The sequence below is a fragment of the Eublepharis macularius genome, chromosome 10 (assembly GCF_028583425.1).
Source record: "Eublepharis macularius isolate TG4126 chromosome 10, MPM_Emac_v1.0, whole genome shotgun sequence".
Classification (NCBI taxonomy): Eukaryota; Metazoa; Chordata; class Lepidosauria; order Squamata; family Eublepharidae; genus Eublepharis; species Eublepharis macularius.
In genome coordinates, this window is record NC_072799.1 from 39,497,075 (window position 1) to 39,522,997 (window position 25,923).

The window sequence follows — 25,923 nt, forward strand, 5'->3', positions numbered from 1 at the left end:
ACTCTCATTTTATTTTTCCTCTTTTTCTTTCTTCCTTTTCCATTCTAGTGTCAGTTTCTGAAAAAAGTGAAGTTTGGCTCAAAACAATGAGTGAATGTTTTGGCTTCACAGATCTGTCCCCTAATCCTCAAGCATTTGAATTCTAATTAGTGTTGGGTGAAAGTTACCTTCAAAGGGAACAGCTGTGGGAGAGAGGACACTCTTTCCCCCTTTCCCTTTCATTCCTGTCTTGCTGGGACTCTGCAGGATGAGGAGGGATACATCTGGCTTGGCTTACCTCTTTCTAATCTTGCAGTTTATTTGATGGCCAGTTACTAGATTTTTGAATTAAAGAGTGATATGAATAAACCAATGAAAGTACATGGAAATACTGAAATATCTTTAGATGTCAGAGAAACATCACAGTGGGGTATGCTAAATAAGATTTTTCTGCTGCTGAGATATTTACATACCTTGCAAACCTTTTGTTTTGCCTTCTGTAATATTTATTTTTCAAGTTTGCTGGGCAAACTGCCTGCCGTAGAGCATTCAAGGAAACTTTTCAACATAATGAAATTAAAGCAATAAAAACAATATATAAAGAAGTTTACCTTTGCCCAGCTAAAAGTGTACTTATCTGGTGTGGGGTTGGCTAGACCTTAAACTAAATCATAGAAATAAAAATGTCTTGGGGGTCGCACTGAGCATGCTGTTATGAGCTGTGAAGAAGTCAGTCTTTTAAGTATTTTTGCCTGTAAAAGAACAGAAGAGTACAAAGGCACCAGAGAGAACATATAAAACAACTAAGAAAATATTATTTTGTCTATTCACCCTTTATGTTATTTTCATTTTTCCTTTGTATCCAATTTGGGGTAAAATGTTTCCAATATACCCAGAGTGTACAAGGGAAGAGGGACATGAAACACCACAAGGCAATCTGTATTCCGATATCCTGAGCAAGCCTTAGCAGTGTATTTGTTCGTTCTCTCCTGTTCTCGTTCTCTGTCTCTCTCGTTCTCGTTCTCTCTTTTTTTAAAACTTCATTTATACCATACCTTTCTCCCCAATGGGGACCCAAAGCAGCTTACATCATTCTGCTGTCCTCTTATTTTTTCCTCACAACAATCCTATGAGGCAGGTTAGGCTGAGACAATGTGATTGGCCTAGGGTCCCCCAGCAAGCTTCCGTAGCAGAGAGGAGGATTGTACTTGGGTCACCCAGATCCTAGTCCATCACCATACTGGTCCCTCCCCCCATTCCTCTGTGATACGACATGGTTACAGCAGTCTGACTCTGAAGGGATTATTGTCTCATTTCCCTACAAGTTAGAAGTAATTTTGTGAAAATATAGTGCCACATGTGGGAGAAAGGATTATATTGTGCTGTGTTGTATATGCCATTTATTGAACTTTCAGAGCAAGTAGTATAAGTATTAGACAGAATTTCCAATTGTTGCCTACTATGTTGAACATTATAGTTATCTTTCATAATTTGATAATATTTGAAGTTCTTAACAACTTTCACTGACTTTTTTGGTGGTTTACGCTGTAGCATTGCAGCAGTGATGGCCCTGAATGTCCTACAGTTTTCTTGGAAAGATTGTGCTTTGAGATGAAAAAAGGATACAAGGAGACAATGTTGCAACTTGTGCTATCACCAGTGAACTTGTTTTTGAATGACAACTACCAGGTAATATGTCAGAGTTTGGCAATTCATTATTTTAAAATGAATTCAGACTGTCATATAGGTTTTCCTCAGGCGAGATGCTTTCGGATTGACTTGAAAGAAAACAACTAAGGAAAACACACCTAAGCAGCATTTCTCCTTTTATCATCTTCATACATTTCTCTCCAATCATTGTTTTGAACGGAAAGGAGAAAATTCCTTTGTCTGCTGTTTGACCTAAAAGTGTCCAGAAGGAAAAGTCATAGACAATTCAGTGCAATGTTTTTTAATAAGTTTCTTTATGGTAAAAACCTGTTGCAGCTTTGGTTACCTGCTTCAGAGCTGTATGTGTGTGTTGTCTCCCTGTGATACAGACAGTGGGACTTTGGGAGAGTTGATTTCTGCTTTTCCTTTTCTGCCATGCTGCTGTATCAGGGTTTGTTTGTTGGCATGGATTCTGCTAACTGACTCTTGCTGCCAATGCAAGGCAAGAACTGGACTTTTCTGTGCCACTGCCTGCTTCTGGAGGGCCAAAGACTCAAGCTTGGTACACTTGGTGCCATCTGGTCTTGTCAGGGCCAGCCTTTAAAGTCTGTGGGGCAACCCAAGCCAGTCAGTGCCATGCCGTGGTAGTAAGAGGCAGCCATAGGTACTAGCCAGCTACGTAGTAAAATATGGTACGGCAAGAATAGCATGCTGGAAACAAAAAGGAGGCTATTGTTGACTTTTCTAAGGCTTCACTGTCTGGTCTACTGCCTTTTGAACAAGTGGAAGATGAACTCATAGGTAGGCAGTATTCTGATTTGAGGCCTCCTGCAGATAACAGTAAAGATTAATGGCTATTCAAATTCATATGGTTGAGCCTTTGGAAAGCTTAGGTCACTAATAGCATTTAACTCACTGAAGGATTGTGTTGTGTTTGATGTAACAAATTAACATAGTTACTCTTCTGGAATAAAATTTATGCATAAGTGCACATGATGGCACAAGCTCACACAAGACGGTGGAGAGAGTTTCCATTTCAGCAGCTTCTATAACATCTCCTTGATATTTTGTTGAGCAAAATACTGGAAGGTACTGAAATTGTTTTTGTAGTAAACACATTACCTATGGAACTGTAACTGTTGCGTTATGATAGTAAATAAAATAAAGTCCAAGTTGGCCTGCTTCCCAGGGAAAGATCTAAGAAGTCCAAAGACTTTACAACATATATAGGCCTATACATGCACTTTAGTGAAATAGTACCTTTAATCCTGAAAATCAGTGAAATCTAAAGCTATACACTACTACAGGCAGTCCTTCAACCAAAAGAATGTGTGTGTATGTATCTGAAAATAACTATGTTGCCATTTATGACTAAGCATGAAGTCGCAAGCTGTTTGTATATTGGCATAATTTCTTAAAATTCAAGTCACCAGCTCTTAATAACATAATAATAACAACATTCAATTTATATACCGCCCTTCAGGACAACTTAACAGCCACTCAGAGTGGTTTACAAAGTATGTTATTATTATTATCCTCACAACAAAACACCCTGTGAGGTGGTTAGGGCTGAGAGAGCTTCGAGAAACTGTGACTAACCCAAGGTCACCCAGCTGGCTTCAAGTGGAGGAGTAGGGAATCAAACCCAGTTCTCCATATTAGAGTCCTGTGCTCTTAACCACTATACCAAACTGGCTTTCACACCACACTGTCTCTCTTGCACTGTTGTGGGAGAATGGAAAAGCCATATTTCTTAACATTAAAAAAAATGCAAACTGGTGTGGTGTGAGTGTATTGCCTAAGAGTAGTAACAGTGAGCTGAGAAGGCCCCCATCCAAATTTTGCCTGTCTTCATGAGCTCACTAGGAAACTCTAGGCAAGTCACTGTAGTTTTTAGTCTCAAATGCAATATGGCGTACTGCCTTTGTTTTCAAGGCTGTTGTAAGAAATGTTGAAATAATGCACATGAAACTCTTGGATAACTTGAAATTTGTTCTGTAAAGACTAATATACCCCTCCAGGATTCTTTAAGCTCTCAGGCGTCTGAGCAGGCTTTCTCTCTTCCCCTGGGGTCTGCTTTTAGTTTTTCACCCTTTCTAAGGTATTTCTCTCATCCAGAAAGTTTTTTAAAAGATTATTTGTTGTTCTCTTGGTTAATTTCATTTCCATATTTTTATACATAACTGGGGAGTCTCCTGAGCCCATTGAGATCCCAGCCTTTTTTGTGAGTGGTCTGGGCTTGGCATCAACACATCAACACAGGGCCAGCCATTTCACTGTTATATACACTAATGCCTCCTACAACACTGCTTCGCCTTAATGCTTTTTTGTTATAGTGCTATTTGTTCTGGATATAACTTTTGTTATAAAATGTGGGGCAAGGGGGGAAACCAGAACTAGGCAGCAGCTTCACAGCACAGTCACCCAGCTAAAGGGAAATACCATGTGGAAGAGAAGCACAGCTGCCATGAAAGCCACTCCCACCGTCCATGTCAGCAATCGACCTGTATAAGGGGGCAATCCTAAGCAGGTCTGCTTGGAAGTAAGTCCCATTTTATTCATTGGCTCTTCCTCCCAATAAGGTGTTGTTACGGTTGCAACCTAAAAGGTCTGTGCAGCTGAGGAATGGGGCCTCAGTAGCTGCCAGGCTGATGGAAGAGGTGGCCGCAGTTCTCCTGGAAGGTGACCCAGAAGGGCTTCCTAGGGTGCTTCTACACAAAAGCCTAACAGCAGCAGTCAGGCGATGGTTGTTGCCTCCTTCAGTTTGTCCACTAGTATGTCACTCTTATGTAAGAAATTGTGATCCTGTAAAAACATCTCACATAGAACAATGTTAGAATGACCTCCTATAACTTTGTTTCACACAGTGCTTGGTTTTAGGAACATATCCAAAGCATTAAAGGAGGTATTCCTGTGTAGCAAATGTTATTGCTGAATCTCTGTGAACTTCCAGTTTGGCTCTTTGGTGTGGCGGAAGTTTTAAATTACATTTCCATCAGTAGTGGAATCAATCTTTCCCTTAGTGATCTTATTTTAATAAAAAGATAAACTGATATATCAAGTACATTTTCATCAGTATTAAGTGTACTCTTGTACAGCCTTTCATGTATAAATTGTTCATACATGGTAGATGGTACTAGTTAATTGCAATCTAAAAATAGCAGTCTAAATCTCAAAGATTTTTAATCAGTTACTTAACTTTCTAGATATACTTATTTGGTAGAAAACAGCTGGTGTAAATATAATATAATTTTATTCAAGGAGGAGAATAAAATGATCCAAGTCAGACTAATAAATTCTAGTTTGGCTTGTGGAGCAATCTAGGAAAAATTATGGAAAATAATTCCTGAAGTTAGAGAGACATCAGCTGACTGTAAATTGATTGAAAGTGAATTGAGCGGTGGAAGGGTGGCAATGGTCAATGTGGTCTGTGTTGGGGATGGGTCCCCATGGCTCAGCAAGGGACATTTTACCAGGTGTCACACACTGCATGAATCCTACATACTGAGATTATTTAGATATTGTAACATTGCATTCTCCTTTTTAGTAGTGATAGTTACTACAGTGACATTTATGTATTTTTTTATAAAGGCTATATTACATTGATTCTGATAACCTTGTGACTTGTTTAATATATAAATATTAGGTCAGTGGAGGGGAATGCAGTAACCTTAATCAAAAACTGGTGCTTTGGCACTTGACTGAAATGCAAAAAAGTCAAGCATTTCAATCTAATTTTTCTTTGCTTTGTAGTTGTAGTTTGAAAGACAAAAATGTAACTTTACCTGTTAGTAAATATTTAATTCTTTATTTCATAGAAAAAGTACCACTGTCTAATGGCCATGACTAATTCTAGCTACCCGATTCAAAGATTATTTAGCTTTTTGTTCAATAAAGAATTTATTCATTCTTAACAGAGACCCCCTATGGATGAAGTACTCCGTGAGGGTCATATCAGCCTTTCGGGTCTGCAGCTCCGGGCTCATGCGATGTTTTCAGCTGAAGGTTTGCCCCTGGGAAATGACTTGTTAGAATATGCATGGCTGATTGATGTGCAAGCTGGAAGTCTGGCAGCCAAGGTTACAGTTCCGCAGGTATGCAACTTGGTTGCACCGGATGTGTGCGCAGCTTTTCTGCTCAGTCACTTTTGATATACTGAAGCTTAAAGCTTGATAGTTGCCCGAGAGATTAGAATACATGTATTTAAACTTCCTTGTTGTTTCTTAAATAACAAAATATTGATGGAAACTCCCACAGAATTGAGTTGTAGCTCCAAATTGATGAGCAAATGTTAAAATGAAGTGTTGATAGGAGTCTTTGAACAAAATCAGAATGAGAACAACGATTCTTGTGAACAGTGGCTCAAATAATCATGGGTGTAGTTTTGTATTGAACCTCAGTGCAACTTCTGAGGACCAATAGTCTTCAGCAGCTCAAATAACGTGCAGCAGCTCAAATAAGGTACAGGCTGTTCTTTGATTAGCTGTGTTTTACAAGGAAACCCATATCCCGTATTTGGCTGTAATATCCAATTTGTTTAAAGTGAGTTGGTAGACAGCCGTACAACATTTTCCTGAAATCTGTGTATTTCTGACAGAACTAGTAAAACATAATTAAGATGAATAAAGCATTGCCAGGTTTTGTATTGAGAGGGGATAACACGTTTAGGATGGACATCGGTAAAATGGCCAGAAGCAAAAGGTATGCAAAGAACTTGATGCCCATTCCATTCTATACTGTCCAGATTTCAAATGTATAGACAGTCGTGAGCTTTTTGCTCAGTGTCACCTATTTCTGTGCCATATTACAGGTTCCATCCTGCGTGGCTTTTGTCCATACATGTCCTGCAATCCTGAGCCATAGCCTTTTTGGTGGTCAAAGGAGATCCCATCCTTCCTTTTTCAGCAGCAGAAAATCTGATTGGATCCATATTTTTTTTAAATAGTCTAGTGTTACATAAGAAGTCCCCCCCCCAATGTTTCATAAAGTTGTGCTTACTTAAAGACATTCTGCACAACACAATGTTGTCTGTGGTAAAAATCCTTGTGTGAATATGTATCACAGGAAATTGTAATGAAAACTCTTCAGAACAATCTTCTGGTAGAAATTGATTTTTGAAAGAAAGTCAAGATTGCAACGAATTTTGCAAGCAGAGAATATTTGGGCAAATTTATTTTTATTTTTTATTTATTTACATTATTTATAATCTGTCTTTCTCACTGAGACTCAAGGTGAATTACACAGCATGAGTACAGTCAGTTTCAAGGACATTTTAATAAACAATGTAATAGCATATATAAATGTAAATTTGCAAAGATTTAAAAACAATTCAAATCGAACACAGAGTTGAAGAATTCCTGAAACAAGAGAATAAGCAATTCTGCTTTAAACTATTCTAAATATATTGGTTTTCCATTCTGGTGATGTTAATGTTGCAGAATTGGCTGCAGGAATGGGAAACTATAAACTATAAATATTCAATTTTATAACTATAAAACTATTATCTTAAAAAGAGGACAATTGCTTTAGAAATTGTGGAAGTAGATTCTTTTCAATAAAAATGGGTTTTTGAACAGTATACTTCAAAAACATGAAAAAGACCCTAGCAACTTCTATTAAGGCATCAAATTATCTTACAGAAGTGGTATGAGAATCAGCTGGTAGAAACTTTTTTGAAGTTGGTTCAATAATACTAGACCGCTTCAAGATCAATGTGATTAATTCTCTGTGATCAAAGTGTTCCTCTGTGTTTGCAGCTTGCATGCCTGCTTGAGTGGGGACAAACATTTGTGTTCCATGTGGTTTGTCGTGAGTTTGAACTGGAAAGGCCAAAATCTGTTACCATATGTCAGCACGGAATTGATCGGCGCTTCTGTGAATCGAAGGTAACGTTTGGTGCCATGGTCTGGTATTCTCTCATTGTGATCTATAGTAAGAGTGTAACTTAAGAAACTTTATGTAGCAAGTTTGTTCGTTTCTAAGCTTATTAGTGATAAATGCACAGGTTACCTTTTAGAATTTTTTCATAGTCTTTGCTTTTGCTATTTTGGAGAGATGGGCTAAAAGATGTTATTAGCCAATTTCTTATGACAGTAAGGCTTGTAAGCATTAGATTATTTTAATAGTTTTAGCCAACTAAAGCTCAGTTTCTTACGCCAGTATGTAAATAAAAAAAGATGTTACAATCCTGCTGTGTCTAAATCAAAGGGCCTTTGCAAGTAGGTTGTATAGTTTCCCTTACTTTGGCTATGGCCTAAACAGTAGATGAATAGCTAACTTTGTTTTTGGAATGTTCCACTTCAGATTGCAAATATAGGTTCATAATATTTTCTCAGATAAATTGGCTGGCATGTATGAGGTATTCATGGGAGATGAAAGACAGTTCTAGTATTTAGAATGGTAATAAAGGAATGAAGACATTTTGAAAGCTGGAATGTTTGTCTTAAAAATAAGATCCTTGAGTTGTCTGTTTCACAGTCGAGAAGGTGTGAAACAGTTGATGTACATCCTAATTTGTAAAGAATTAGTCATTGTTCTCATCTCTGATGTCTATGTTCATCTTTTTTCTGAAGGCTAGTTAATTTACACCAAGGAAAATATTTAATTATGTTTTCTGTGTCAAATCTTCTTTAGATGACCTGTATCTCTGGCCCTTGTCCAACCTCTGATGAATTAAAGTACACTATGACTCGCGTAGCAGTAGATGGAGCAGATATGTTTATTGTAGAGCATGGGTGTGCCGCGAATATAAAGGTAGGAGTTTTCTCTTTATCACTTTGTTTGGGGGTTCATTCCAAACATTTCACGTTTCGAAAATAGAGAGTGATCATTTTTGAACAGAATATATTGTCAATCTTTGTAGAAAAATATTTTCTAGAAAGATTGACAATATATTCTGTACAAGAATGGACCACTTCAGATACAAGGAATTTTTTGCAAAGCATTAAATATCTACACATACATTGTGTGCAAAAAATACTATATTTTACGGGTGTGGGACCCTCAAGGACTTGTGGAGGGCATCTCATTTCCCCCTTCCTCACCATATCCTCTTTCCCTTTCCTGTCCCCCATAGGCTCTCTTTCTCTTTTCCTTCCTCCTTCTCACTGACCTTTGTTTGCCCCACCTTCACTTTTCCCTCTCCCTCCTGGCTTCCTCTCTTCTGTGGCCCAGTTGAATGGTGCTGGCTGAGCCAGACCCAGTTTCATGTGGGGAAACTGCAAAGACTTGCAGGGGGTTCCTCAATTTTCCCTCCTCCTTCCCTCCTCTTGGCAGCCTCCATATGTTCACCTTGTAGCATTGCATGTAATTTGATTTCTTGCCTGATTACAGCTTGATAGCTGCTGACATTGTTTTTGTTCTGCTTACCTGTACTTCAGCAGGTATGTAGAGCAGCAAGATTTCTACAGTCTTCCAGATCTTTCTTTGGGAAGGGTCTTTTGTTAGGGAGGAAGACACTGTTTAAATTGAACAATGGATATCTTGCTTCTATTTTAGATGGGTGCTGTACGCATTGCCAATTGCAACCTACACAACCAGTCTGTTCGTGAAGGTATAAGTGCAGCCATTCAAGACCTCCAACTGCGACAATACATTGAACAAGTGAATAACTGCAGAGTCGGTCTTCAGCCTGCGGTGCTGCGGAGAGCATACTGGCTAGAAGCAGGATCAGTCAACTTGGGTCTCATCACTGCTGATATTGCTCTAGCAGCAGACCATCATTCTAAGCATGAAGTGCAGAGACATTTTTTGGAAACTCATGATAGCAGAACTAAGAGGTAAGACACACTGTGGATGAAATGTTTCTAGATAGGTGGACTTGTTGCTGTAGATGTGCATGTGCTTGTATGTTGAATGGATAGGTGGATAATGAGAGTTAGTGTGATGTAGTGGTCAGAATGTTGGACTAGGACCTGGGCTGACTGGGTTTCAATCCCCACTCTGTCATAGAAGGTTGCTGGGTGACCTTGGGCCCACCACAATCTATCCTCACAAGATTGTTCTAGTGAGGATTAAGTGGATGAGGGGAGAATAATGTGAAAAGCTGTGCTGGGTCCTGATCTGGGAGAAAAGTAGGATATAAATAAAATAAACATAAAGTAAAAAAGCCAGCAGTGTTTTTTAGCAGAATATCGGGTCTTTCTCTGTAGAACAAATAGAATGTAGGCTAATGTATTTCTTTAAATCTTAAGAAAATAACATTGTAGGAAAAAAAACGAAATTACTAAGGTAAAATTTAGCATTGTGTAATCTGGAATTCATCTCCTTTCAGGTTCAAAAACATGTTGGTCATTGACTTTGAATATGTGTTTACTAGGGGTGTGCACCGGAAAAAATTTGGGTTTCCTGCTTCAGGTTTACCCAAAGCGGGAAATAGCTTTGGAAAAAACCCTGAAATCCAAAGCGGCATGCCGCTTCGTATTCAAGTTTCTAAGTCGCTTCAGTATGCTCCGTAAAGATTTGGAACATGCTGAAGTGACTGGGGAAGGGGAGGGGGAGGCACACCCCTACCCTTAAACTCCATTCCACACACCCCACCCCATTTACCTGGTCAGGTAGAAAGCTGAAGCCAACGCTGCACTGGCTGGCAGAGAGGGCCTTCCCTGCCACCGTCGTCATGCAGCTGCGGCCGGCGCGGCCAGCTGGCCAATAGAGAGGGCCGCTGCCACCACTAGAAGCCGGCAGGGAGGCTGCCTCTTCCAGCATGTTGCCAGGTAAGTGGGGGTGGGGGGTAAGGGTAGGGAATGGGAAAGTTTAAAGGGCCCTGCCACTTGTGAAAGGGCCCTTTAAACTTAACCCCCAGGGCCTCGAAGCTTCCCGAAGCATTACGAATGCTTCGGGAAGCTTTGATTCGGGATTTCCGAATCGGGGCCAGCATGCTGAAGCTTTCCAAATCGGGCCCTATTCGGGTATTTTACCCGAATCGGATTCCCGAAGCACACACCCCTAGTGTTTACTTTACTTTTGAGATTTTACCAGATTTTTAAACATTGATGGTGCACCAGTGTACACATTATGTCAAACTAAAAGTTTAAGTTGTTTTGTTCACTGTTTCATGGCCATACTTGCAAATTATTTAACTTTATCAGTGCTTCAACAGTTATTGATCTACAATTAAGATTGACAGTCTTGACTCCTACTAGACATACTTATTTCTGACGTTTTAAGATAACTTTTCTTAAACAAGTTTTAAGTTTTATTTTCTTCATAGCTTTCATTCTGATATTTACTAAGTGCCTGGCATCATTATTCACTTCTTTGAGCAAGGCAAAGAGAGTGGTTTTATATATATGTTCTTTTAAGGTGGAAGTACTCATTTAATTGTTTAGTGAAATTTGACTTCCTTCATCTTCCTTCCTTCACTTGTAACAATCCAATTTAACTTTGATCTAAGCAGATTAAGGGTCAAACAACACGAGACAAAATACACTTGAATTACACTTGGATTACACTCAAATACACTCGAATTACAAAATACACTTGAATTACCTGTGTAATTCGAGTGTATTTTGTCTCGTGTGGTGAGACCCTGAGGCCTTTGTGGCTAGCTAGAACACCCATTCAAAACAGAGAAGTAGCATGCAGCAATTTCTATAACATTTTGACATTAAGAAGAAATAATTGAATTAGATCTTCCAGTCAAGTTTACATATTCATCATGTGTCACTTTTTATTTTGTAGGTTATGGTTTTTATGGCCAGATGATAACATGAAGAATAAGAGAAGCAAGAACAAGTGTGGCTGTCTTGGTGGCTGTAGGTTTTTTGGTGGCACAGTGTCAGGATTAGACTTCTTCAAGCTTGAAGATCTGACACCCTCAAGTAGCTCTGCTTTTTCAAGTACAAGTGCAGAATCTGATATGTTTTATGGACAATCTTTACTACAACCAGGAGAATGGATTATTACTAAAGAACTTCCAAAAACAACAGATGGTAATCTGTGTATATTTGTGTATATTAAGGACATTGTCAATATATTTTGCAGTTTTTTAAAGTTTTTAGTGCATTATTTTTCAGACACTCCTGACATAATTAGAGCTATTTGACATAGAAATGATGCAATCATTATTATGCATTAATTTTATAGGCATACACATCACACTAGATGGTGATGCAGTGTATAATGCAAAAACTTGATTATTAGCAACTTGTTAATTATTTGAATTGGACACTAGCATAGTTTATTTTATTGCTTGTTACTGTTTTTAGCATTTTTGTACATTCAAAAAAATTGTACTTGAAAATTGGCTACCCCATAGAGCAATGACGATGCTGCTGTTTTTTTGGTGTCTAGTATTTGGCATCTGCTTTCTTCTTAGGTAAAGCAAATGGCATTAAAAGGAAAGAATGGGAGTGCCGACCTATGGGTATAGAATTGGAAAGGAAATCTCAGCACCTGAATTTACAAGTACCACTGCGATCTCACAGTTCCTCATCCTCTTCAGAAGAGAATAGTAGCTCTAGTGCTGCACTTCCCTTGCTTGCAGGTGAGAGGGAAAGCCCTTCTGCAGCTGAGGACAACTTGGGGCAAAAAGAATTCTTGGTGGCTACAAAAAGAGATGATGTCCATGGACCGTAAGTATGTTGCTTCTGTTAAACGCCCCCCCCCCTTCAAAATGCTGAACATTGCATATTGAAAATACAATTTTCCTTAGCAGTATACCAGAAATATGGACAAGACATAGTATTACTACTTGGCACATTTTTACTATGTGCATAGATCGAATTGGAACTTAAATCCCATTGCAATATTTTTAACATCTGTATTTTCAGGTTGTATTTCCAATAGATAGTTAAAAATGTCTTTGAATATATTGCAAATTTGCATACATTTGCTAATATGGTTTCTATGTGATGTCTCATCATTAAAGATGAAAATGTTCTCTTTTTTTGCTTAGTATTGTGGCAGAAGGATCAGGAAGTAGTCCTGTATCTCCTAATTCCCAAGAGAGGCCTGTTGGTCAGTCCCCTCTTAGATCTCCTTTAAAACGTCAAGCATCAGTATGTTCCACTCGACTTGGGAGCACTAAAAGTCTTACTGCAGCTTTCTATGGAGACAAGCAACCTGTTCCAGCTGGTGTTCAGTTCAGCAGTGATGTTTCTCGCAGTGATGAAAATGTCTTGGATTCTCCTAAGCAAAGGAGAAGTTTTGGTTCTTTCCCTTACACCCCTTCTGCAGATTCAAACTCATTTCATCAATATCGCTCCATGGATTCCAGCATGTCAATGGCTGATAGCGAAGCCTATTTTTCAGCAGCTGAGGACTTTGAACCCATAAGCAGCGATGAAGGCCCAGGAACCTATCCTGGAAGAAAAAAGAAAAAAAAGCAAGCTAAGCAAATTGATTATGGGAGAGGCTCTATCTATCACAGTGTAGAAGGACCCTTAACTACTACACTACATGGAGAAGCTAGTCAGGAACCAAAGAGTCTATCAATGAAAACACATCCCTCCCTTGCTTCATTTGTTTCTGCTTTGGGAGGAGAAGATGACCTTGTAGAACATTTATATATCATAGAAGCCGAGAAGGCTCCAGAGACTGAACAGATCACTTCCCAGCAGCCTGTAATGAACTGTTATCAAAACTACCTTACTCACTACCAGGTAGTCAATTGGTCAGTAAAGCATCCAACAAACAAAAGAACCTCTAAATCCTCTTTACATCGACCATTAGACTTAGAAACTCCAACTAGTGAAGAAAGCTCTTCGTCTTTTGAACAACTGTCTGTCCCAGCCTTTAAGGTAAAAAAGATGTATGTTCAGTGGTTCCTTTTAATAGTCAAATTTTATTTTATCTGGAGTATAAATAATAAACTGCGGTTAGCAAATTACTTGGCAAACTAGACATTAGAAAAGTATATGAGTTGTGCTGTCTCAGGCTGGGACGCATTGGGGGCAAGGCAACATTCTTTCAGGAATGGTATTCCAGGAGCAGGAGACGTTAGCCACAGAAGCAGGGAACAGGTATTCAGGAACAGGTTGCGACAGGACCTTGGAGAGCTCCCAGGCTAACTGAGAGTCCAAAGGTCAGAAACGGTCTGAGGTAGGCTCTGCCTCCCTAGGATATAGTGAACCTGTGTTTGTGCATAATACATTGTACTAATTTAACAGAGATTTCTTGGTGGGTCATCTGGTGTTTATGGTAGGTGGTGGCCACACTCTCTGGTGCAGATTTACAGTGGGCTCTGCTTGGCAGCTGGAGGGAATGGGCTCTAAAGATTACATTTGATGAGGCTATTTACCCTGCAGTCTATTTCATCTCAGTCTGGGTCACTGGATCAGCCAGACTGGCTGCCTCAGCCTTATCAATATTGGGATCTGGACATCATGTTTTCTCGTCTTTGGAATCCTTAATGAACTTTTCTGTCATGTGCATAATAAATGGTCTATTAGTGTGTTGTTTATATACTTGGAATAAATCTTATTTAACAAAGTACCATTTGCTTCTTCCAGTAAAATCATAAATACATTATATGTGAGTGGGTCATCATTAAAAGAAACATGTTGTTGTATTTCAATGTAAAGTGTGTTCCATAGCATTTGTATTTTACATTACAGTATCTAAAATCTATATTTAAGTATTAAGGGCTACTTAGATGCTGTATTTCTTCAAGAATGCAAAACAAATACCCTTTTCTAGGTAAAGATAAATGTGCAGTTGTAGCAATGTTTATTGAGCAGGAGAAAATAAAAATAGGATTCTTCCTTTAAAGATACATGTAGTATAGAAAAGTTCTAGAAGAAAAGTAACAGGGTTTTATATGTGTTCTAGATTGTTAAACAAGGCCTCACAGCAAATGCTTTACTAGACCGAGGTATGCAGTTCACAGGATCAACATCAAAGTGAGTAACAAGTTGCAGTATGTTTGCAATATGCTGAGGTCCCCTTTACATATATTCCCTGTATTTATCCTAATTCTTTCCACATAGCATCATTCTACTCTGCAGAGCAGTGCGTGTAACTAATGTTGCCATGTGGTTGGGACCATACTCCTGTCCCACTTGATTTTTATCCTTCCTCTGATTTGCCCATTTGCAGCATGGTACCACACCAGCTGAAAGCATAAGCATGTATGAAGGGAAGCTAAAACTAGGGTGTGGTCTGTGTTTTCTTCCCTTGAGACTTTTTTACTTATTTTGAGTATGTTGCAGAAGAAAATACATTGGTTATCATGAAGTTACTCTTTTTGGAGAGTTTGAAAAGTGAATCTCTGTAGCATTTTTAACATATTTTATATCCTGTACTTCCACAGGCCAAAATATTTTAGTTGATGCAGTATAAAATGTTTGGCATTGAGTGAGGCATAGAGTTCACATCTTGCATTTCTGTTGTCTTTTGAGCCAGAGCGATGTGTACTGTTTAAAACATCAGACTAGAATCTTGGAGACCCAGTTTTGACCTCCCAACTCTGCCATAAAATCCCATTGGGTGAGCTTGGGCCAGTCACTTCTTCTGCCTAAACTACTCCACAGGGCAGTGGTTGTGAGGATAGAGGGGGGAGGGAGAACAAGTAAGCCTCTTTCAACCCGCATTGGGAAGAAAAGTAGGGTATAAATAAGTATTTTTGAGAGACAGATTGTGTAGGGGTTAAAGTGTTGGACTAGGATCTGGACAACACAGGTTTGAATACTTTACCATGAAGCTTGCTGGGTGCCCTTGGCCCTGTTACCCCTTACAGGGTTTTTGTGAGTTTAAAATGGACGAGAGGTGGTGCATTTTCTGGGAAAATTTGAGTAGTAAATTTTTGATTCAAATTTAAATATCTACATCATGTTAGCAAAAGAAGGAAAATACTCCATGTACACGCCTGGACCATACAAACATTTGACTGTGCTTCATATTCCACATTCAGCCCATTTAACATGATTGATTTGCAGCATAATACAGTAAACAAACTGTATTTCCATGTGGGGTGGAAAATTTTCAGTGGAAAATATAGTACTGGAAATCATTTTGGAAAATTTTCTACCCCATGCTCCTGAGGAATGACTGAGAAACCCCATTGTTCAATGGGGTTTACTCCCAGAAAGTACACTTAGGATTGCAGCCTAAGTTTTGTGAAAATTCTCCTTGCTATGCATTTTCCTGACATTTGATGATTTTCAGCTAAAGTTTAGGGCATTTATATTCAGCCTTTCTATTTAGTTAAGTAGCAAAGTGCACAAGGTGTGATACAAGAAATAAAGTTTTACAATGTAAATATTTAAAACCTGTGTAAATAAAACAGGGGATAAAACAAGACAATAAATATACTTAAGATCTAGCCAGCTGCAGTAAAAAAGTTTAATATCAGTGCAAGAAAGCACTAAAACTCCATAAATAGCAAGCTGTGCGTTTCTGTTGACTACGTGCTGTGAGCTTAAATAGATTTTCTGGGGATTAATAGACCCTTACTGGAGACATTCTATCATTTTATCTTTCCGATGAAAACCATATACATATTTGATGGAGTGGCATTGTGTCATGTAAATGTGACTGCCTTATATGCTACTTTTCTTCCAATGGTGTTTTTGTTAAGACTTTTTCACCATGTATAGTTTGTTCGTGATAAATTAATGCAAGCTGTTCTCATACTAAATTGAAATGTATTTTGTACCAGAGCTGTTGATCATCTCTCACATATTTGCATTTGCATCTTAATTTCCATAATCTAGGCATTCATGTAATGCATGCCATTAGCATACCACAGTTCATGCTGTTAAATGCTGACGCTGCTGAGATTGCTGCTTAATTTTCTGTGATGTTAATGTTTGCAAGTTAAATAATGATCATTTTGGAGGCCCAAAAGTATATCTTTTAGTATTTTTAAAAATGTTTCTCCTAGGAATATATAGTAATATCATTCTCCTTTATAGTTCACTGCATTAGTCACAATTGGATGAGGCTCCTGGATAATATAGAAGGGGACGAAAAGAAATACATTTGCCTTATCTATACTAGTTACTTTTCTGAGAGTAACAGTGTTGTTTACAGTGTTTGCTATTTGGCTACAACAATTCTGTTTTTAATGTTCTCAGTTGCCAGGACAAGATGATTTTATCTGTCTAAAAATGATCAAAATTGCTGAAAGAAAATTCCTTTCAGGATAGATTAGGCTAGCAAGTAACTTAAGAAAAAAAACTAATAAATGAAAGATTCAGTCCTGCAGTCCCCATAGCCCAAGTGATTCTTATCCGTGCAATTGCATTCAACTTGTATGAACGTCTGCCACTCTTCAAATTAGACAGCTTATTAAACTCTCTCACCTTCTCTGCTTAGCACTGATAGCTGCATCTTGAAAAGTTGTTTATCCACCTAGGCAAGTAATCACTTGCAATAAATTCCACTGCCAACCATCTTGCAGCACTTGAAAATTATTCTGTAGCACTCGTCTTCGAGAAATAACAGTTTGGTTCTGGTTTTTGTTTAGCACACCATACACTCCCTTGGAAAAAAAAATCCTTGACAATACAGATGATGAAACAATAACAGAAGAATGGACTCTGGATCACCCAATTTCCCAGACCAGAACAACAGCTATTGTGGAAATAAAGGGAACTGTGGATGTTGTTCTCACTCCACTTGTAGCAGAAGCTTTAGACAGGTATTTCATATTTTGAAGGGAAAAAACCCTGAATCTAATTACATGAACCAATTGCCTGTTTACTAACCAAGTAGCTGATAAGATCTTTTGTATGAACTTTTGCCATGGTACTATGCTTATTCATCAAAACACCAAGGGCATTGTATTTCAGTAATTACATGAGAATGTGCAGCAAAGCTATAGATGGTTTGCATATGTCAGGCATAACAGCAAGAAAGATCAGGGATCTTCCGTGGAGAGAATGAATGAATGAACAATCACTGAGAATTAAAGTGCACCGTGCCAATTAATTTACAAATGTTCATTCAAGAGAGCGTTTATTGTATTGTGGCCAGCATTTTTTGGGCTTGGCAAGTTGCTTCTAAGAGGCTTCTTTGGGATGTATCCACTGATTCTTTGGATCTCCCATGGAACAGTTGCATTTCATCTGAAATTAAAGAGACAAAAGACAATTACTGGGGGGAAAAGGTACTCACCTGTATAGACTTACCTGGTCATCTGGAGCCACCTGTAAATATTGCAAGCACTTCCAGTTCACGAGCACAGAGAAAGTGGGGCTTAGTTTCCCTTGGAAAGTACCATCTACTGATTACACTATTGCTATATATAGTTAATTTAGTAATGAATTGTATTGGATGTGAACTTGGAATGTATGTTGATTCATTGTATTGCTTATAGGACATTGATATTGTATGTTTATTTATTTTCTATTTATGGCTATATTTATTGATGAGATAGCACTTGCACTTTGTGAATTATTGAATGAAAATTTGTAAATTAATTGGCATGGTGCATTTTAATTTTCATTGATTGTTAACTCATTCTCTCCGCGGAAGATCTCTGATCTTCCTTGTTCTTGCTGTTATTCTGCGGTGCCTTTTGATTTAGTGAATACATCAGGTGTGAGCCAAAAGAAGTCTTGGCTGGGGTAGGAAAGGTAGTGAGTATATCCAAAACACTAGGATTAGAAGCATCTCTTCCCCTTTTGTAGCGGTAATATTGTTATGACAAAGTATACGTATTAAAGCACTAGACATGTATTTATTAATTTTTGGAAAGGAGCTTGTTCCTTTCTGCCCCAGTGGGGCATTCTCATATGGGAGAAAACTGCCCATCAGTTACTTCAGACTGCTGCAGGTTTTAAAGGTCAATACAAACTCTTCAAACTGTGCTAGGAAACAAATGGAAAGCCAGTGAAGATCTTTGAACACCTGCATAATTTGCTTACTAAGGTAAGTCCTATTGTTAACTTGGTCACAGTATTCTGTATCTATTGAAGTTTTGAAAGGCCTTTCACAGGGAGCGTTATATTTAATATGGTTTAGATCCCACAGAACACTTCCATTAAAGGAAAGGGTTTCCATCAGTGGACTGGATTCTCATTTGCTGCATCCCAAAATGCTGCTCATGGGGGAAAGGGAATCCCTGGGGATGGCACGAGAGAGGATTCAGAGGTCTGCGATTAGAGATGAGAACTGGTGGAAATCACCCCCTCCTTTCTGTTGGAAGAAATCCTTTGTGGCATTCAACCATACCCAATATTAACGTGCAGTTTAGGCATGAGTCTTAAACTGTGATGAATTTATTTCCCCCACAGGTATATAGAGGCGATGGTTCACTGTGCTAGCACATGCCACCCAGCAGCTATTGTGGATGATCTGCATTTCAAAGTCCTCAGGGAAGCTGTACAGAACAGGAAAACAACTTTCTCAGAAAATGTACGTGTATTAAATGACTATATGCTAAGAACACTGTAATCCTAAAAAGAGTTACTCTAGTCTAAGCCAATTGATTTCCGTGGGCTTAGACTGGAGTAACTCTGCTTAGGATTGCACTGTAAGCATTCCCCAATCACACTTTTTCTTTTTGTGAGGTATTCAACAAATTACAATAATGGCATCACCATTTCTTAGAGAATCTAATTGTAACAGAGAAGGGAATGTCTTGCTTCAGGAAGAGGGGATAAAAAATAATACACATCTTAATGTGTGGTCTGGCCCCTGTAAAAAAGAAAAATGGTGTTCCTGTGCTTGTTCTCCCCTGTGGTAGATTAGTCTTTAAATCCTGTTTTTTTTTGTTTCTGCAATAAATTATCTTTCAAAACTCTGTGAATGAACTTAGTTCATTTCATTTCTACAATCCAAGGTGGGGAAGTGAAATTGATATGCACGATCAAGATATAAGGATTGCCGTGCACTTTAGGGGTGCCAGGTGAGGGCAAGGGGACACAGAGACCATCGGGATGCCTGGTGAGGGCAAGGGGACACAGCATTTAAAAGGCCACAACTTTATTGATTGCAGTGTATTGGAGCCTTGGCACAGCATGGGGCACAGATTCCAGGATCAGCTGACCTGACTGCCAGCCAATGACCACCCCCCAGTCCACCTACTGAGGAGGGAAACCATGGGCTGACAGTAAATGGGATTTTACATGGGTGTAAACCTCTGTGTGGATCTCTGCCACCTGGAAGCGAGCATGCCCTAACAGTCCCTGAGCCGGGCTTGTCCCTGCCAAGCATTGCTCCCAAGATCCCTTAAGGGACCCCAGCTATGGAGAAGCAGAGCACACAGGCCCTGCTTCGCCCCGCCCCAAAGGATCTGTGCCTCATGCCAAACCGCCCCCTAAGGTCATGACTATCAGAATATTTACAGCAAAAAATCCCACATACTGACTTGCTGGACAAAGCAACCAAGAACCTGAACTGAGGGAGGGATTGCTCAAAAGCCATGTGAGAAACAACTGTGGCATGGCCCAGGCAGCTCTGAAATTTAAGCCTGCCTAGCAGAGCCCAGCCAGGAGCCCCTGACTCACAGGCCTTGGAATTCAAACCTATCGGCTCCTGCGCAGCCCTCAAAGGCTGCTGGGAGCCTCTTGGGCCTGCAGCCAAATGGTGACCATCATGCGCATCCCTGGATGCCTCACAGCCCTAAAACAAGGATTCAAGTGAGTCTCGAGCCTGGGCAGGTGTGAAATTTGTTAGAGGTTTTTTATCTCCACATGTTGCTACTGGAATCTCAAGTAGACATGCAGGCGTCATGCTGAATAGGGGGGTGTTCTCTCCCAACCAGCATGGAGTAGGAAAGAGGAAGAACTTCCTGCTGAATTCCTTTCACTTGGGGTAATCAGCAGGGATTTTCTCTAACTTTACTCCTGTGGCTGCAGTGTCCTGGCAGACTTAGCTTTCTGCAGTAGGTGGGATGAGATGAGCCTGGGACAGGGGGCGGAAGAAAGTCTATTTCTTCTGAGTAATGGGGAAGGCTGAGAAGGAGACAGAGGTGTTTTGAAGAAGGTGGTTCTACAGCTTCTCCTTCCACCTTCTCTTTCTAATATCTCATGTGCAGATCTCATAGCAGAACAGCCAGTTCACCCCCAACTTTCTGAGTATTCATCATTCAACAATAGGAATTTACTGAAAGCCCCTCCAGCTCAAGCAGGTCAGTTTCAGCTGCTGAGTCCTTCAAAGGGTGCTGCCATTTTCTAACTCCAAGTAGACCCAGATACTTCCTTTGTTGTTATTTGGCTACCAGGTTTCCTCTCTGAATGAATGTCCTTGCATAGTTCCAAAATTGGGCAGTCTTGATCTTTGGGATAGATCCTCTTGGTCACAGTGAGTGTTGCCTAGCACACAGTGCGAAGAGGAAGAGCTTCTTTAGGCTTCCAAAACTGGCCATGTTGTTATCAGTCAGGAGGGGCTCTGCTGAGATCATAAGCAAGCTTGGAATTGCCATTTAAAATTCAAGGTGACCTCCCCCTCCTTTTTTCCATCCCTCCCCCAGAATTATTTTATCTAGGAGGGGAGGCTTTTCTCTGAGATTGAGGCTGGCACAGGTGTGAAGGTCTCCACTCCAGCTTGGGACTGTGTCTGTTCCAAGGGATACACATACATACACACCTCCTGTTTTTGGAAAAGGGAAGTCCACTCCTCCCCGTCTGGGGTCATATGCAATCCCAGACCAAGAGCTATCTGAAAGCTAAGACTTTGAGTTCTGAATCTGATACTGGCATCAAGGAGAGGATATACTTTATCTTTTTGTTATATATTTACCAGCAATTTGAATGCATATGAATAAAATATATGATAATTAAATATAGCATTTGAACATGTTGAACACAAACTGATATTACTCCCCCCTTCCCCCCCCCCCAGTTATCCTCCAAGCAGGATGTTAGAGGATCAAAAATAGAGACCCCTGCAACAGGAAGTACTCAAGTTAAAACACAGACAAATCTTTCTCTCAAGCAAGATAATGTGACCATTAAAGGACTTCAGGCCAATGTTACACTTCCCAAGGTAAAAACAAATTTGAGTGAATAGCCTTGCTTGATGGAGAATTCCAGGCTGTATATTAACTATATGTTTTAGAAATATGCATGGTTATATAAATTTAATCATATTTGTTTTCAATTTTACTTTTTCTTGGTAGCTAACTTCTTCAAAGCACAGTGGCTGGACACATCGTACTTCATTAAAGTTGATTACTATAGCAGTGTGTTTAGTGGGGTGATGAAGAATGTTTTGATTCCTAGGGGATGGGATGAAAGACTTGTTTTTATGTAATTTTTTAAAAGAAGAATAAGTTTATTGTTCTCTGGGCCACTTGATGTAGGTGAATTTGTGTTTACTGCAAGCATCAGTGGAAGAATCATCAGGCTCAGCTGCAGGAAAAAGCGTCATCCATGTTTCCTTAGTGGCTTTGTGCTTTGATAGGATTGCTACACATGTTCGCATGAATAGGTAAGGCAATATCTTTCCATAATTAAGAGAGCTTTGCTGTTCTAAAAAGCACAGCTTAACAAAGTTCTTACAAATATAAGAAGATCCTTGCTAGATCAGACTCTTGGTCCACCTGTTTCACACAGCAGCCAACTAGTTGTCCTGGAGGGGCAACATACAGGCTCTAGAGGCCAAGGCCTTCCCTTGATGTTGGCTCCAATACTGGTATTCGGAGAGTAACTGCAACTGGGTATGGAGGTTCCCTTCAGTCACCTTGGACCTCTCCTACATGAATCTATCTGATTCCCTTTTAAAGCGCTCTTTGCTAGTGACAATCACTATGACACTGGCAATGAATTTCACAGTTTAATTACTCATTGAATGAAGTCCATCCTAAATCTGTTGGACATCAACTTACTGAATTCCCCTGAATTCTGCTATTATAGGAGGGGGAGAAAAGAATCTTAATTTCTCCACCATATGCATAATTTTAAAAGCATCTTTTATGTCCCTTTTAATTAACCTTTTTAAAAGTAATAAAGTCCCAGATTCCTTAGCCTTTCCTCATATGATAGTCCAGCTCCCTAATCATCTTCATTGCCCTCTTCTGCACCTTTTCCAGATCTGCAGTATCATTTTTGAGATATAGTAACCAGAACTGTACATAGTAATCCAAATGAGGCTGCACCATAGATCTATATAGGGAAATAACAATATTAGTTGTTACATTGTCAATACCTTTCTTAATAATCCAGGCTTCCCCTCTTCCTTCTGTTTCTTATCTGAAGATTTAGGAGTTTTATGGGAGCCATTTTAGCTAAGAAGTTAGTAATTTTGCCTGTTTTGATTCTAAACCCATACAGATTTATCTACTGAAAACAATGAATTGAACAGTCTGTATTAATCCCAATTATGAACATTGATTGGCTTTTACAGTCTATAATTATTATAGACTGTACACTATATTTGCATTTTTTTTGGAAATAACTCATCATGAAGCCCCCTAATTATAAGCAATCCCATCAATTAATTAGAAAAATCAGAATAATTCAAATAATAAAAAATAGGTTCATCGACTGAGACAATTCGCAAAAATGATTAACTATCAGTTCAACATTTGGATACATTTAAATACACATAACGCTCATTTTAAAAAGCCTAAAGAAGAAACCATTTCTCTGCAATTCTGAATCCCAAGGCTGAACAAATGTTTAATGATTCAGCACTTTTAAAAAAGTAGAATTCTATTTTTGGATTGGAGCTTCATGAAAAGTCCACACAGTCTTATCATAAGAGTAAAGTCGATCAATACATCCAGAGAAAGAGCTTTAACCTTGTAAATACTAGTAATATAATCCATGTTTCTTAGCTTCCTTTCAGAATGTCAAAACTCAGTTTTGCAATCGCTTGCTATTTGAAGGAAAGAAGATGACCAGCAGCTTTTACAAGTCTGAAGGAGAAAAAAATACAGCATAGAGTTTTTCAATTCACATGTCATATAATCCAAAGGAACGAAGCAATATAGCTGACCTTCTAATTTGTTGGTCACTTCATAGTGCCACCACCTTTGAAGACATCTGCTGTAGCTGATGTGATAGAGACCCCCCCCCCCCAGTTACTCCAAATGTGACTACCAAATGCACTTGGTGCAGTCACTGAGGCAGTTCCTCAGCTGTGGAGACAGCTTTGAATCTGGGCTGCTGGGAAGTTGTTGTCCTCCCAGCTCCTCCCTCCCAACTCTAGTGCAGAGTGAATGCCCATTGAGGCACTAGCCAATGGAGCAAGTATACCCACTGACCTGTCCCCATTATTATAGATCGTTTCCTGAATGCATAAAATTAGTGTGTGCGTGTGCGTGTACATCTTACAAATAATCTTTTTCTTTAAGAGGTGTGGTCGAAGAGTCTACAAATAGTGCTGAAGCTAGGAGAAGTTCTGTAACTTTCGACAAGTATGTCCATACCAGTAAAATGCAGCCTCAGTCTTCTGGTTCCCTGAGATCCAATGCTGGAGTAGAGAAAGGAAAAGAAATCGCGGCTAAGCTTAACATTCACCGTATTCATGGGCAGCTCAGAGGCCTTGATACCGCTGGTAACTTCCTTTGTAATCCCAACTTGGAAATGTTCTTTATGAAACCCTTTGTCCTTTAGTAGAATTGGGCTGTGTATTATAGTATGCGCTCTATAGAGAAGTGTCCCTGCTGTGTTTTAACTGTCTGAGATTTCATATACTGGAAGTATAATCAGTTTGTGCGCTCTGCAAGAGTTTTTCATAATTCCCTACAAGTAAAGGCCAGGGCACAGTTTAGATGCATCTTTCACAAGATAGGAATAGTGGCCAAGTTCCCAGTTTTACCCAATCAGCATGAAGAACTGATATGCAGAAGATTTTAGGTACAGAACAGTATAGGATGGAGGAAAGGGAGGGAGGCTATGTGGTTATGTTTGTATATACCAGTGGACATACTGGCCTAGAGGGAAGAATTACACTATCAGGCTACAGGAAAATTAAAGCCAGATAATGTAGCAAGGGGCACTTGTCTGTTGGCTTTGAAATGCTGGCTGACCTTTTTGGGTGTGGAGGGGGATATATTGATCAGATCTGTAACAGCTTTTTTATTATTAGAAGCAAATTTTTATTGACATAGTATTACACTTCCATTTTTAATAACTGCCCTGTAAATGCTATTTTTTGTTTGCTGCAGATATTGGGACATGTGCAATAACAGCTATTCCTTTTGAAAAATCAAAAGTTCTTTTCACTTTGGAAGAGCTGGATGACTTTAGCTTTGTAGACGAAACTGATCACCAAGGAATTCCAGATGTAACAAGGATTGGTCCCAGTCAAGAAAAATGGGGCTGGATAATGTTTGAATGCGGAATTGAAAACCTAACAATAAAAGGTAGAGCCACAGTACAAACAATTATTTCTTTTGGATGCACACATAATAAATTGAACAAGCGAACCACCTTCCTTCTGCCTTTTTATTCTTATAGGAGGCAGACAATCTGGCGCTGTTTTATACAACACATTTGGAAATGTGGGTAAATCTACAGCTGCAGATAGGGGTGGACTGCTTGCATCCAACAATTCTTCAGATTCTCCAACTGGTAGTGGTTACAATACTGATGTGTCTGAGGAAAACCTCCCTTGTGATCAAACCAGTGCTGCTTCAGATGTTCATGCAAATTCTGTGTCAGATGAACAGGTAAAACATGTTCTGAAGAAGTTTTCAAGGCCAGCTTTTTAGCTACTCCTTTTGGTGAAAGTATAAAAGTAAGCTTTTCCAATGTGCTAAATTAAGCTTCTTTTACAGTTGTTGCTTATATTGATGCATCCTACTTGGAAAATTTGCAAACCATGTGCACTTTCACTTTTTGTTAAAAGAGTTACTTTTATCTTTACGTGAATCAGTGTGTTATGGGTGTGAGTTTGTGTTTATCTATCAACAAAGTGACTTTCTTGCCCTGTTCATTGTTATCTTTGTGTAGGATGAAGGAGTTGAATCTGATGATCTGAAAAAAGACCATCCTTTAAGGCCTCCCCCACCTGATTCAAGTAGTATGAAATTGACAATCAAGGAAATTTGGTTCAGTTTTGCTGCTCCCACAAATGTGCGTTCTCCTGCCCACATATTTTCAAGGTACAGTGCATTCTACTTAAGGAGTTAATTGCCTCTCATGTACACTAAGTTAAACACTGTTAAATGCAAGTCATGAGAGCCAGTGTGGTGCAGCCGTGTATGCTCCCCAACTCGGGTCTGGGAGACTCCCAGGTTCGATCCCTGCTCTGTCGTGGGAGCCTGTTGAGTGGCCTTGGGCCAGTCACACTCTCAGCCTAGCCTACCTCATAGGGTTTTGTGGTAAGGATAAAATGGAGGAGAGTAGAACAATGTAAGTGGCTTTGAAATAATGTACCTCATACAAAACTATAAACTTTGTATATCTTAGTCTGTTGCACTGTTGAGTTCAGTTGTATGTTTTACTTTTAGTGGAT

General features: G+C 39.3%; 1 protein-coding gene across 1 annotated transcript in view; it reads left to right on the forward strand.

The window, feature by feature from the left end:
• Positions 1 to 25,923, forward strand: part of BLTP1 (bridge-like lipid transfer protein family member 1) — a 169,645-nt gene that overhangs the window by 52,854 nt on the left and 90,868 nt on the right. The window contains exons 22-38 of the mRNA XM_054989703.1: positions 1,531 to 1,668; positions 5,547 to 5,723; positions 7,386 to 7,514; positions 8,263 to 8,382; positions 9,127 to 9,407; positions 11,311 to 11,561; positions 11,948 to 12,203; positions 12,527 to 13,370; positions 14,401 to 14,471; positions 17,039 to 17,212; positions 18,810 to 18,930; positions 21,361 to 21,504; positions 21,821 to 21,948; positions 23,816 to 24,018; positions 24,632 to 24,829; positions 24,924 to 25,135; positions 25,419 to 25,570. Of these exons, the coding sequence (XP_054845678.1) occupies positions 1,531 to 1,668; positions 5,547 to 5,723; positions 7,386 to 7,514; positions 8,263 to 8,382; positions 9,127 to 9,407; positions 11,311 to 11,561; positions 11,948 to 12,203; positions 12,527 to 13,370; positions 14,401 to 14,471; positions 17,039 to 17,212; positions 18,810 to 18,930; positions 21,361 to 21,504; positions 21,821 to 21,948; positions 23,816 to 24,018; positions 24,632 to 24,829; positions 24,924 to 25,135; positions 25,419 to 25,570 (3,599 nt within the window). The remainder of the gene's footprint in view (positions 1 to 1,530; positions 1,669 to 5,546; positions 5,724 to 7,385; positions 7,515 to 8,262; positions 8,383 to 9,126; positions 9,408 to 11,310; positions 11,562 to 11,947; positions 12,204 to 12,526; positions 13,371 to 14,400; positions 14,472 to 17,038; positions 17,213 to 18,809; positions 18,931 to 21,360; positions 21,505 to 21,820; positions 21,949 to 23,815; positions 24,019 to 24,631; positions 24,830 to 24,923; positions 25,136 to 25,418; positions 25,571 to 25,923) is intronic.